The sequence below is a fragment of the Ammospiza caudacuta genome, chromosome 17 (assembly GCF_027887145.1).
Source record: "Ammospiza caudacuta isolate bAmmCau1 chromosome 17, bAmmCau1.pri, whole genome shotgun sequence".
Classification (NCBI taxonomy): Eukaryota; Metazoa; Chordata; class Aves; order Passeriformes; family Passerellidae; genus Ammospiza; species Ammospiza caudacuta.
In genome coordinates this window covers 5,556,572-5,571,399 of record NC_080609.1, presented here as the reverse complement: position 1 = coordinate 5,571,399, position 14,828 = coordinate 5,556,572, and the positions used below count along the sequence as shown (strand labels likewise).

At 37.0% G+C, this 14,828-nt stretch overlaps 1 protein-coding gene across 15 annotated transcripts in view; it reads right to left on the bottom strand.

Moving 5' to 3' along the window:
• RBFOX1 (RNA binding fox-1 homolog 1) overlaps positions 1-14,828 on the bottom strand; it is a 1,162,152-nt gene that overhangs the window by 45,999 nt on the left and 1,101,325 nt on the right. For all 15 annotated transcript variants that reach the window (XM_058816205.1, XM_058816194.1, XM_058816192.1 and 12 more), the window contains one exon: positions 1,636-1,768. In XM_058816205.1, coding sequence (XP_058672188.1) covers positions 1,636-1,768 — 133 coding nt within the window. The remainder of the gene's footprint in view (positions 1-1,635; positions 1,769-14,828) is intronic.

The window sequence follows — 14,828 nt, the reverse complement described above, 5'->3', positions numbered from 1 at the left end:
TTCAAATTTAAGAACTTGCTTTTAAACAAGGTAGAGTTGGAGAGTCCACTTTCTTTAGGTGCTGAATCCATTTGGTAGCTGAGGAATTATGATTGAAAATCTGAATGCAGGGCATTCTAACTTGTTTACATCTTTGCCATGTGCAAACGCCTGCACTGACTGAGAGTATGGCAGCAGAAGAATAACTTTGGAAGGACACCATCCTTGCCCAAAGGTAATTCAGGCAAACTTCAGAAAAGTGTATTCCTTCAGTAGTGGTAATACTGTTTTTCTTAATAAACTACACAAAACACTCAAATAAACCAACAGAATACACTTTCACAAAATAACCTGATTATGTGGCATGATTTTTACATTAGTTTTTAGAATGTCTCATTTCTTTGAGATAATAACTGCCCAATGTGACAGCATGGTCAAACTGCCTATATAAATAAATCCCTGAAAACTCAGGCCAAAGGCTGACTGATGAGATTAGCAAATTTGTCAGGAAAAAGATGCTCCTTTTGGCTTAATAGAAGCAAGGTTTACTGGGAAATTGTGGGAACTGGTGCAGGGCACCCCTCACCTACTGGAATGGAGCAAGGGGACAGGGATTGTGTGGGCAGCTTCTGCACAAGGGGATATCACCAGTGGGAGCCAAGGAGCTGCTGAACAGGATTTCAGTGGGGGCAGGGAGAGAAACAGAGACAGAGAGAGGGATCACCTTCTCTCACTGCCTGTGCCAACCCTTCCTGACCCCATCCCAGAAAGATCCAACAGCTCTACAAAGAGGTAGTGGCACATCAAGTTTTTATGACAAAATACTACTCCAGCCTAGGATCCGCTAAGTTTCCTGATTTTACAGATTTCCTAATTTCTTGACAGCTGAACATCTTTTGCTAATGTTATTAGGGTTTTTGTGTTTCATGCAGCATACAAAGCCTTTCTGTGTCAGCTTTTACAGAGCGACAGGAAAAACTGTTTATTCTTTCTTTCCCCCAAAAATATACATAAAACCCAAACTATCTGCTGAAATAAAAAAGATTATAGAATTACTAGAAATTAATGCTATAAATTCCTCTCCTTGTTTCCTTAGTTTACTATTTGCTTTTAGTAAATGCAGGTCACTGACAGCAAAACCTTAAGGCATTATTTAAGCAAAAGTACACAAAAGCCATGGCCCTGCGAGGAGTACCCCAGATTTCTATCATGGCAAAGATGGCAACTAGAAAAACGAAGCAAACTGCAATAAAAAAATATATATTTAAAAAAAAAAATCCAGCACTAAGCCTTCAGGTGCAGAGACAACTTCCAGTAGGCCATTTGAAGGAAAAAAGAAGTTAACTCGATCCAACCTCCTTAATAACCAGATGTTTGCAATCATCAAAAAATATACCTTTAGCCGAAACAATCTCCCCGTTCCGTAGCGTTCCGTTTGCGGGAGCATTTACATAACAATATGTGACATCTGAAATGCTTAAGGCCACCAAGCATGGCAGTACAAATTACAGTCATTTTTCAAGCCTTGCTGTGCGAGGCGCCGGTGCCGGGCAGGCACGACCCGCGTGCAGCAGGGCTGGGAATGGTGCCCAGGCTCCTGGATCCATGCTGAGCCAGAGGTGAGCGGGAGAATTTCAGAATTTCAGAGCTCCTTACCCGCCGTAGGCTGGGATGGGAGGAGGGGGAGCTGCTGCTCGGAACGTGTTGTACACCGTGCGACCCCGGCCTCGTAGGTGGGCACCTCTGTACGCGGCGGCTGCGGTCGCAGCAGGGTAGGGAAATCCTGGCACTGCAGAGGGAAACAAAAACAACAACAGGGATTAGTGAGAAGAGCAATTCTAGAATTGTGATGGTGTAAAGGCTCGCCTGTAGCTGGACAAGGGAGTGGCCAAAGTCTTTGAGCTAGTCTTTTCACACAAATCTCTGCCTGCAAAGAGCAGTAAACTGGGAATTTGGATGGCAGTGCCACATTCTGGAGCAATTCTGTGTGACAGTGTTCACAGGGGTCCGAGGATGAGGGAAGAGACGAGGATCTGACTCCATGTTTCAGAAGGCTTGATTTATTATTTTATGTTATATATTATATTAAAACTATACTAAAAGAATAGAAGAAAGGATTTCATCAGAAGGCTAGCTAAGAATAGAAAAAGAAAGAATGATAACAAAAGCTTCTATCTCAGACAGAGAGTCTGAGCCAGCTGACTGTGATTGGCCATTAATTAGAAACAACCACATGAGACCAATCAAAGATCCACCTGTTGCATTACACAGCAGCAGATAATCATTGTTTACATTTTGGTTTTGAGACCTCTCAGCTTCTCAGGAGGAAAAATCCTAAGGAAAGGATTTTTGATAAAAGATGTCTGTGACAATTCTGGAGTCGTGATGGTGTAAAAGCTTTCCCATAGCTGGACGAGGGAGTTGCCAAAGTGTTTTAGCTCGTCCTTTCACACAAATCTCTGCCTGCAAAGAGCAGGCAGCAAACTGGGAATTTGGAGGGCAGTGCCATTTAAGGCCCTGAGTTTCTCAGAGGACACTAATCAAAGGAGTGTTGACTGGTTCAGCCAACACTACTACCAGGAGACTCCCGAGGTCCAAGTTCAGGCTCAAATTTTTAATGTCAGAGATATTTGCATCACATTATTGGATCTGTCTTCTAAATTCAGCCCTGTTTTGAGTAGGGGTGAGACATTAGAGACTCAGGTGACCTCAATTCATCTAAATTATACAGTGATTTTGCCAACTGAGCAGAGCTTTGCTGTTGTTCAAGAGCTGGATTATTAACCAGCTCTTAACTGTGTAATAACTCAAAGAGTTTTTCATCTCTTGTCTCATTTTTTTGGCGGCTGCACCATGTACATAACAGTACCTTTCAGTTCTTCAAAGGCAAGAGTTGTATATCAGAACACCTCTGAATCCATATAGTGTTCAGATGAAATAGAAATAATTTAACCATATAACAAAGAAATTAATTCAGACATTTTTATATTTTCATTGAATCTGTGAACATTAATTACCATTCCATGTGACACTTTAAATATTTTAATCAGAAATTGAACAGTAATACAGTATTAGAGGCTTTTCTTTTGTATAACTTCCCTCTTGGTAACTTTCTAATTGAAAAAAGAATAATAAAATTCCAAAACAAAAAACAAAACTTCACACTTTGCTTTCTGTGGCAGTTTTTTAAGCAGTGCTTCATTACTTCATTTCTCCTTCGTACATACATAGTGTGTCAATGTAAGAACAGGCATTTCTTGAATGAATTCATCAGTGAGACAAGTTAAAATCAAATCCAGCTCTGTTGGCATCAGGTTGCATCAAATGTACTTCACTGTGTTTAATTTATTTTTTTTTCAGTTATGTAAATAATGAAATGAAACAAATATTGCTTAGCAAAGCCCTAATATAAAGCAAACAAATGGAAATACTGCTGTACAAAAATTTTCAAATCTGAAATATTAATTGATTTCAATCCTCATTTAGCATCAAATTTTAAAAGTTGAATTTGAAAAAAGAAAATGAAAATTTCACAACTTTAGGTCTTGTGAAGGTAAACACTGTAATTATGGTGATTTCTCTATTACTGCCTTACTGCTGTGGCTTTGGGACTTTGCTAGGTCCTTCTTTCTGACAAAAAGGTTACACAGTAATTCTGCAAAGATTTACATGCCTGTGATACAACATAAACCAACCTTATGGCAATGCAAATAAATTAGGTATATCTTAGAAAGTGCAAATACCATATGTTATAAGGAATATAAAAGGAATTTATAAATCAAAAAGATGAAGGTGAAGAACTTAATATTCTGTTGATAACTTTGCAAGCAACTGTATTTAAGAAGGCTTAAAGGAATTGTACTAGAAAACATTTCTTTTAAGGAAGAACAACATATACATCATGTATGTGAAATTTGGATGCTCTAAGTATTTTTGCATATTCAACAAGACTATTGACCAGTGTAAATAGAGTAGTGACAGAGTTATGACCTACTGCTGAAACCATGTAACTTCTGTCCTTTCCCTTTCCAAATATACAGCCTTGTATAAAAACTAATACCAGAAAGGAAAATGCAAAATACAGTTTTACATAATGTTCAAAGAGCTACAGACTACACTACCTACTCGACTCCTTCCAGTCTAACAAGTTTTCTTTACTTTCTTCATCTGGGTTTTGTTCTTTTGCAGTTACAGGTATTGGCCTGGATGGAGAACCAATCTAATCCAGGGCAGTTATCTTTGTGTAAAATTAATGTTCAGCTGCCTGCCTTAGGAAAAAATCACTCCTTTCCAACTAAGAGGCATTGCTAGAAGTAAGTTCTCCAATAAATTTATTGCTAATTTGTGTCTTAGAAAGGAAAATGCAACTAACTAAATAAAAAAAAGAATGAACCCAACACAGCAGTGCTCAGAAGAGTTTGCTTAAGTAAATAGGTGGAAATGGATTTGAGAGAATGTCCAGGCAAAACTGCTAACTGAAATGATGGACATGTTAAATGATAAAGTCTAGCCTTTAGAGAGACTCCTAAATTGCCAAAATCAAGAGACATTTTACTGAGCTAAGTGGCAATTACAAAACAAAACAAACAAACAAAAAAAACCAGACAACCTTAAAACTTCTTCACCTGCATCTGTAGTTTTCTAAATATTGATAGAAAACACACTTTCACAAGAAGAACAGAAGTGATAGAGAAAATCCAGCTAACTCAAAACCAGCCTAAGCTCCAGCAATGTAAGATATGTAACACCACTGTGGGCTTGCAAGACATGGTCTGGAAGTCCTGCCCAGAGTTCTGTTCCAGTAATTAATTCTTTGTAATGAACATCTATGTTAGGCAATATTTACAGCATTTGTTCTTTTAGGGTCCTAAGCAATAATTAAAACCGACTGAAATTGTGGGGAGACACCCAGGAAATGCCTCTGTGAAAGAACCCCCAATGTGGTTTGTGAGCATTTTTTCCTTTGAATTGTGCCATTCAGCCAAGCTTTCACACAGACGTATCCAGATACATATTTTGCAACAATTGAGCATTAATTCTAAATTCTCTTTATTCTTCATGGCAGTCACACCTTGGAAAGAATTACAAGGAGGGTCACTGATCTCAAATCTTTGACAGTGAATACTTTCCACAAATAAATGCCACTGGAAAAGCAGAGGTGCCCCACCAACAAATGAGTCAAAAATAACTTTAAAAATTATTATTATTATTATTATTATTATATTTTAATGAGAAAGAAGGCTTTCTCTAAACAAAACAGAAAAAGGAAGAAAACAGAGATAGCAGGGAAAGTCATTTAGTCCATAAGAGTTTACCAAATCCAAAACCTGCAAGGAAGGCTCAGCAGTCATAGGAGATGCTAAGAAAAGAGAGTGATGGTTTCTTTATAATTTTCAAAGTATCTGCAATTGAAAGGATGAGTTTGAATGAGAAGCCTGAAGTAATGTAATTGTTTCACTATGCTTGCCTTACATTGCTCTCTTAATGAAATGTCTAAAGTAAAGCAGAGCACGAAAAACCTACAGAAGCAATTAGTGGAAGGCAGAGCAGTGAGGTGCAGCTCTGTCAGGAAGAGGATCAGACATGACGGAAACTAAACCTGGGACTAAGAGTGGCACTGCACTTAGAATCAAGTGAGGTCTAACAGTTGAGTTTATTAATAACAGATTGATATCAATCCCAAAAATTGATTTGGGTTCATCTAAAAATCAGAGTATCTGAAAACACACTTTCTATTGTCATGTAGTAATATTAGACATTGAGATTGGAGGTAAAGGAATCAACAGGTTTTGTTGCCCTGGATTTGTGTTCAGAAAAAAACCCATAATGTTCCTTCAGCCCAGCTGAGAAATTAGATGGGTAGGAATATGTAATAACCACAGAATTTATTTTGCTACCAACTTTTTAATATCCTTACCCCAAAATAACCAGCAGAAGTGGCAGCATTAGAACACAACTGAAGAATGGACTTCATAAAAAGAACTTTATGAAAAGGGTTGTCCCATCAGGAAGCATTAAATGCTATTAAACAGTCCCAAAAGTAATGAAGATAGTAGCCAGGAGGGGTAGAGGTTTTAATGACTTACAGTTTGTAGGTCAACCTTCCTTTGTGCCTCAGTGCCAAGCTGCTGAAACCCAGTCAGTGAAAATGCTATTTATAAGGGGCTTGAAAATGTGTTTGACTCTCAGCAGGGAAGCATCTGAGCCCACTTCTGAGCAAAAGTAGCTTAAATTCATCAAAGTAATTTGATGACTGGAATTCTTCTGATCTGTGACTGAGAAAAGGCAGATTTCTCCAAATGCATGTTGATGATAGGAGGTGATAACACGAGGTTGTAAAAAGAAAGGCTTTTCTAAAGACAATACATCATCAAACATCAAGCCATAAAAAACAATTTACATTTTCATCTAATGGCCCCATCCATTCTATAGATATTCACTCTGCTATTCAAATATGAATGAGACTACAACCACAAAACTCAGTTCCTGCAGTCACTCAGCAATTTAATTTTTCAAGTTAAAAAAATCAGAGTATAAATAATATGCTGTGGAAATCCTTGGCTTTCCTTAATATAATTATCCAATATCATACAAAACATCCACTACAGCCTAAATGAAGTTGTTTTAAGAACATTATGCTGGTAAGATTTCTTCTTTACACTTGTTTGTTCTATTTTTATACTTAGGGGGATACAATTTTAAAATGTATTATTACAATTAATATTGTCTACAAAGTTTTATCTTCTTACACTTTGTAAATGTGGAATCACTGTCACTTCAGTGAACTTCATTTTAGATCTCAAACATGAAATATGGCCAGCACACTGCCACATTTAAACAAATAAAAAGGCCTTTGGATTCACAGTAGTGTATCAGCAAAATTTAGATAACTAATCATTTTATAGAATAAGCAAATATGAGCATAAGGAAGAAAAACTTAATCTTTTAGTTCACAAATGAAATTTAATCAAATCTTAATTTTTCCCTGAAGATGTAATATAAGCATTTGTTTTACTAATCTTTTATTAAATGAACACGACAGGGAGGTGCACTTTGTAGGCACCATATCTCAACAAGGCCTGGGAAAACAAAGACTGAAGGAACAATGAAAAGCTTGAGTTTCCAAGAAGAGGAATATAACCTGGCAAAAAAATACTTAAGGTTATACACTGCGTATTAAAGTTTTAAAGCTTTGGGATAGATGAAAGAGCAGCAGATGCAAAAGACAACAGGGGGCAGATTTTGTATCAAAGCCATAAAAATATACAGCCACTTTAATGGGCAATTATTCTTCACATTTGTGCTGCGGTTTGAATTTGTATGAGGGTGCCATATGCCCCAAGAAAGGTGTGCCATCAAAATGGATGAGCAGATCTACCTCTCATCGCTCCTAATCTCTCCTCCTCTGCACAGAGTAGCGGGTCATCTGCCACCAAGAGTTTGAAAATGTTTGATGGGGAAGAATTTTAATGTTCCGTCGCGTTGGAATCGGTTTGTCGCTAATTTACTGCGGCGCGGTTTAACTGCTGGAGAGACAGGGAGACACGTTCACATCATCCCCATAGTTCAGGAGGATCCCCGTTGAGGAAACACAATAAATTAAAAACAAAGAGATGTAATGGGTAGCATGCTGAGAAAGGCTAAGCAGAATAATCTATATGATATTATCTGAGATTTCAGGAACGGAATCAGCAGTTTATCCCAATGTGGGCTGTGTTCTCCCTCCACTGTAATAGTAATAAGTATTATTAAGTGGCATTCTTTGAATGAATTATAAACACTGGGCTAAAGAGGATTTGTGCATTTAAATACACAGACCAAAGCACACTGCAAGCAAAATGAAAGCCCTGTTAATACAGATTTTAACATAAAAAGGCATTTATATTATATATAAATATATGTGCATACACACACTTCAAATTGAGGATAAAAAAATCTTTAGAAAGTTCACAGTTTTTAAAATTACAGGCTGAAAATACATTTCTTATCCTGTCACTGTTGTGAGATGATTTTTCCTAGGATCTAGTTGAGAATTAACTGCGTTCAAAATAAATTTCCCATATACATCAAACACAGTCACAACTGGTCACTTCTATTTCTTTCTTTCACAAGCTATTTATTTTTTGAACCATACTTAAAATTACAGACCAATTGTTTCCTTACCATTGTAAAAAAAATACATGCCAGTATTACACACTGTTGTTTAGGAATAAATAAACCTGCATTTTGGAGAAACCCCTACTTATAGGACATTCTCATTTGAAATGCATTAAAAAGGAAAACAAAAATCTCTAATTAATGTACAAGTCTAATCACCATCCTCCACATGGAAGAGTAATTTTTCACTGTTCATTTGCTCTGTGTAATCTCAAAACTGACATAACAGAAAAGCAATGGCCTATAAATCTGCTCTCATTTGTTTCTTTAATATTCATATTCCATTGAACTACAGCTGCTTGTTGCTGCAGTCTATTACAACATGCAAAACTGTCGATAAAAATATTATGAAAGGCAAGATGTGTTTCTTCATGGCTCTGTGTGCCATTTATTTGGAAAAAAATAACAACAAATGACTCATGGATTGTCCCTTAGTTTGCTGCACGCTGGGCGATTAGTGATTAATTACCTTGCTGCAAATTGACATGGCACAAGGAAATTGACACAGCTCTGATTAATTAACTTTTTTATGCAAGACAGTTACTTACAAAACACTGCACACTGTAATTGAATCCCTTTACACAACACTACTGCATTAAGTTTCCTGTCAAATCCAAATTAGCACCAAATTTCACATAAACATGGTGAAACTTTTTATACTGAGGTATATGTAAATATTTCCAGAAAGGGGGCAGAAAACTGCTTTAAAATATTGTTTTCAAATATTTCCACCTCAGACATGGGAAGAACTAGATTTTTAGATTATTTCATACCAAGCTATAATAAAATGCACACAAACAAAACCATAAACTAAATACTTGAGTAAAAAGCAACCTACTATTTATTCCAATGTTAAATTATAGGAAGACACTTAACTGTTTGAACAAAATTTCATCTGCTTATCTTAAAGTTGTTTTCAGATCTAATTGATCTGTTATCTCAATGACTTTAATACATTGACTTCCTTGTAATTATTTTAAGTCTAGATGGAACTATTATTTTTGTTTCATCTCTTCTCATGTACCAATAAACAATCCATTGTTGGTTTCTCTGGAAATGGCTACCATGGCATGCCATTAATTCATAACCTTCTGAGCCAAACCTTGACGCCCAAGCCTGGAAACTCTCTCATCTTCCTGCCTAAGCTTTTTCCATGTGAGGATGGCTGGTCATTGGCACAGCTGCCCAGAGGGGCTGTAGGATCTCCATCCTTGGAGATGTTCCCAAGCTGTTGGAGTGTGGTCCTGGAGAGTCTCCCCAGGCTTTGCTGCCGCAGCAGGGGTGGACAATTTGTTCTCCAGGGTGCCCTCCAACCTCAGCCACTCAGAATTGGCCATTTGGTGATTCTGTGGTTATCAGAAATTCCCTTACACCTCGCCCTTCTTTAACTGGATTGCATATGCGGCCACTTGACATCACTCTAAGACATCAAGGGGGTTTCCAAGAACAAGCAGAAGAAAATAGAGAAGGTGAAGAGATACAAAGGAACAGGTAAGATGGTTGAGAACTCTTTTTGTAAAGCTATGTAATGACACCAACCTACCTCTCTGAGTCTAAAAAAACTGTAACTGGTGCTGAAATTACTTATGATGTACTTAAAATCAAAATAAGTACTGCATAGTTGAAATTGCAAATAGTTGAGGTACAAAGAACAGTTGGATTTTCACAAAGGAAACAACTAAAACAGAGGGAAAAGCTCAGGAGGTAAAAAAGCACCCAGGCCATAAAGGAAAAAAACAGTAGAGATCAGAGAAGACAGGTTTGATCTTAAATTAAAGAATAATCTTCAAATATAGATGATCAAAGTGATCAATATCTTGTCTGGTGTTCCCAGTTATTGGACAGCTCTAAGTTTCAAGCAAATGGAAAAAATCCCCTGTGTCTGACAAAGCACCACTTCCAAGACAAAGAAAAAAGGTTGTGGAAAGCTGGATGAAGAGTAGCACTGCTATAAAGAGATGACAAAATTTAGTAATTTGAATGTTTATGAAAGTCAATTATATAGTGACAAGAAATACTGTTTAGATGACACAAGGATTCCTAAAGCTCAAGAGAATTGTTAAACCGTAAAAAGAACACTGTCAGAATGCATTGGGAACAAGTTAGGCAGAAAGTAATAGAGGAAAAACCCAGCTGTTAACCTAATCCAAACCATAAAGGAAAAATCGTCAAAACAAAGAATTGCACCCGCAAAGTCATACTGATACGAAAAATGTTAATTCCTAAAAAGCACTTATTATTTGTGAAAGTCAGGCTGAATTTTGCTGTACACAGCACAGTTCCAAGAGCCATGATTCAATGACAACCATCACAAAACAGAGTGACACTAAGGTGTGCCTTTGTTTGAAAGCAGATCTTACAGGCTAAGCTGAAAAGCACAAAATTAAGAGTTTGCTGTCTGACAGACAGGATGATTTGAGATGTACCACAATCAGCACTGTGGGTCTGGTACTAAAAATGAGTGACACCAGCAGAGAGGATGCAGAGCCAGGGAAGGAGGGACCCAGGACTGTTCTCAAAGGGCTCTGATGTACAATTGCGTCTCAGAACGCAATGCAAGATAATACTGAATGCAATTCTCACTATGTAAACAAAATGTACATAGTAACAGTAATTAGTACAGGTAATTCTCACTATTTACTGCATTCTGAGAAGAGGAAGTCCAAACAGTCCTCTTGCCCTAAATCACAGTCACCAGCGCTGCCAGCGGCCAAGGGCAGTGTGTCCACCAAAAGCAGAGCACCAGGGGAAGGCACCTGAGCTCCCTTGGGCACACACAGATTTTATTACTGGAACTAAAAGACAGAGATATTCTCCATAATTTACTACATTTCCAGCTATCTCCCACTACCCACATGTAGGGTTGTGTATAAGTGGTAAAAAGTCAGTGACAGAATTCAGGATGTGTCTCTCCAAAATTCGTGCTAGTTTAGACACACTGCTCCGGCACAAAACAGACCAACAGAAGAATGAGGGCAAACCGCAAGGCCCTGAAAAATTCATTTTTGGGAGTGAATTAAAAGCCACGTTTACAGGTTTTAGACATAATGTATTTTAGTGATGACTTATAAGGAAGTAATCATTTAAAATATTAATAGACAGGAGGGAAAAAGAGAGTTATCCTGAAAATTGTTGCAAAAAGGCAATGTATACTGACACAAAGCACCAAAAATGCTGTAGGAAGAATTTCAGGCCGTGCTACCAAAACATTTTTTAAATTAAAAAAACAAACAAAAAAACCCAAACAAAAACCCCCAAAACAAACCCCAAAACCAAACAACCAAAACAAACAAACAAACCACAAAAAAAACCCCAAAGAGGTCACTTTGCAGTTAAAAACAGGATACTTAAATCAAGAATGTAAGGCTATGCATATGGATATAGTTTTATTTATTTTTTAAATTTTGGAATATATTTATCTTACTTGAACATCAATGGTGTTGTCCTGCATCATAACAAGGCCCAAGACAGTGGGACAGAAGAGAGTATAAAAACCTTCTAAAGACATTTCAACATGAGATGACATCAACATTTCTCTACACTTCTGTTCACCAGGGAGGGAATTAAGGAAAGCCATTCCCTTCCTACTTACTATTGGTATCTTCTTTATTTAAGCTTTCACTTAAATAAAGAACACAAATATTCAACACACAAAAGGGAAGGGCAATTGGAACATTATTCCTGGTCACTACTGGGTGATCCTCTTCATAAATAAAGGCAATTAATTCAGGAAGCAAATCAAAAGATAGTTTGACCCCTAAATGTTCAATAATAAGATTTTTGTGGCGTGGAAATCATTAATGAGATTGCTTCTCTCACATTTCCCTTTGGCAGGATTTTTGTACCCTCAGTCAGGAACTGCAGCCCTACAATGGTTAATTTGGTTAATTAATGGCCCAATCAGAGTCTCCTTTGCAGGGCGCTCTTCCTGTTTCCTATAAAGCAATAAGAAGCAGACAAAACCACCAAGGTGTAGATATAGTGCACTGATATATATTTCATTGGTGATGAACTGACTTCCCATCCCAACTTAGATCAAGAGAAAACAGACCAATTAAAAATTTAGTTTGCAGAACCTTTCTACATTCAATTCAGAAATACCGAAGCTCTGGCAAATTATTTATACCACATGAATACTCATTTTTTTTAAACTGCTCCTGACCCATATTCTAATTCAAAATGGCAAGCCTGCCAAACAGTTAAATGAAGAAAAACTACAACAATAAAATCAGAGCAAATGAATCACTGATGTCAGTGCAATATATGTCCATTCAGATTGAATGAGGTCAGTCATGATTGACACACAAAACCCAGAGGAGGATTCACCCAGTGCCAGGAGCATCCACCCTTCAGCTGCTTGGAGTGGCAGCACACTGCCGTCATTACAGGATAATTTTCAGGTAATTACAGGTGTGCAACAGATTAATCATGACAAAATCAACAGAATCAAAGTTTCCAAACCAAATGCTTCCACTAATGATTTGGCTCAGAAGCACACTTTGAATCACCTTTCGAGAATTTCTATTTTCCCTGTGTAATTTTCTTGGTATTGAAAATATCCCAGAACATAATAGAAATGTCAAAGGTCTTCCTTCAATCCATTAGTAACGCCACAGGAAAATAAAACCTGCAATGTCTTCACTGAAACAGGCAAGATGAAAATAGTTCCATACAGCATTTTTTAGGTGGTTTACTAATATTCCTAAGCCAAGTAACCTATTTCTAAAAGCAAGGACATACTGCATAGACAAGCTTGACTTAATTTTCATTTCTGTAGGAATGAGTCCACAAAAAATCCTACAGCTGGATGTGCTCTTTATAAACATAAAATGTATATTTATGATTTTCCCTGTTTATTCTGTAAGATCCTGAACCATCCTCAATCTATGAATTAAAACAAAACACCCACAGGAAAAAACAATCTTTTTTAAAAATTAGGACATATGTCTGCTATATGTAAGTATTTCATGATAGAAAAAAAATCCTACATCATGTAATTAATACTTTATGCTTGTGCCATAGATTTCCTTCTCTCCTATCACACAATGCACAGAATAATAAGAATATTGGGTTAATTTTGGGACACTTCTAATGTCTGCTCTGAATGAAGTGTGTTTTCCTTGCTTTTAAAAAAACCCCAAAACTTTTGCATTTAAAATATTTCCTGTCAAAAATATTACAGGACCAAAGGTTTCCAGGGAATTTTCCAAGAGAACTGCCTTCCCACCTTTCAAAAACATCTCATCTTTGCCTTGTTGTTTCCTGGTGGCTCATAAGCTAAAATCCCAGGGCAAGATAGTTTATTGTTTTAATATCTGTCTGACGCAAAGCAAAAGGATCCTCTGGTGAGTGCTTATCTGTCATATGTACTTCTGTGAAAGGAATATCAAGATAAATAAGATGTTCTAGGGCATATCATGGGATTATGAGCTTGGCACTCACTGAATTCTGTTTAAAAATAGTTGAACAATAAATAAAATAAAAAAAATCCCCATCTACACTGATATTTTGAGGATGTGAGCTTGAAGAGCATTGGGTTTTAAATATTTTAATTATAGGGGTTTATGCTATTTTCAGTATGAATAGAAAACGACCACTCCAGTTCATAAATGGGACAAACAAGATGAGAGGAAATAATATTCATAATTTAAACAGTTAAAACAATAAAATTCTATTCTAATGGTACAATGGACTGTGAACTTACTTAGTATTAATTAAACTCAGTGTAATGGCATTTTCTATATTGAAATGAATAACCAGTGATCTGGAAATTCATTTAGACCATTAGGTTAATTACAGAAAGCAATGGAAGTTTTATCAGACAATTACAATTAAAGAACACGAACAATGTGGGACAGATTTATAAGCATTTGTACCACCTCAATCATTTTTGCTGAATTCCACCACCACTTCTTCCAAAACTGTAATCAATATATCAATTAAAAAATGGGCCATCAACTTCACTTGCCCTTGAATATGATAAAATAAAACGAATTAATATTGGATTTTGCATTTTCATATTTTTCTTCTTTTAATTCTATCACTTGACTGCAGTATGAAAGATTTATTTAGGAGCTGATAAGCAGGCTTACTGAAGATGAAACAGCTCTAATATTTAGGAAATCTAAGCCAAAATTGACTTCAGTTTAAAATGTACTCATTGAAGTCAAGGCAAAATTCACTTTTATGGGCATGCTACACATGTGGGAAATAGAGATGTTCATCTGCACATCTTTCTGAACAAAGGCATGGAGAAACTTAAAATATTTTATCATAAATGTAAGCTACCCATGTAGCTAACAGTAAAGGATCCCTTCAATGTATGCTCAGAAAAATCCACTAGTATCTACACTCAATAACTCGAGTATCTTAATGCTTACTTGGAGCAAAAATAAAGTCTAAAAGTTTCAGAGATCAAAGTGCTGATTTAGAGAGTAAAAAAAATATTTTGCTGCCTTTGAACTTCCCGTTAACTTTGAAATTCCATCTCTCTCATTGCCCTCCACAGGGCCTGGGTAGGGACAACTGGACATTGCTGAGGGACGGGATGCACAGCTGGAAGGGACGCACAGCTGGAAAGGGGGATGCACAGCTGGAAGGGACGCACAGCTGGAGGGAGGATGCACAGCTGGAAAGGGGGATGCACAGCTGGAATCTGCTGCCTCACCACACCAGTGAGGGCTGGTGAGCCC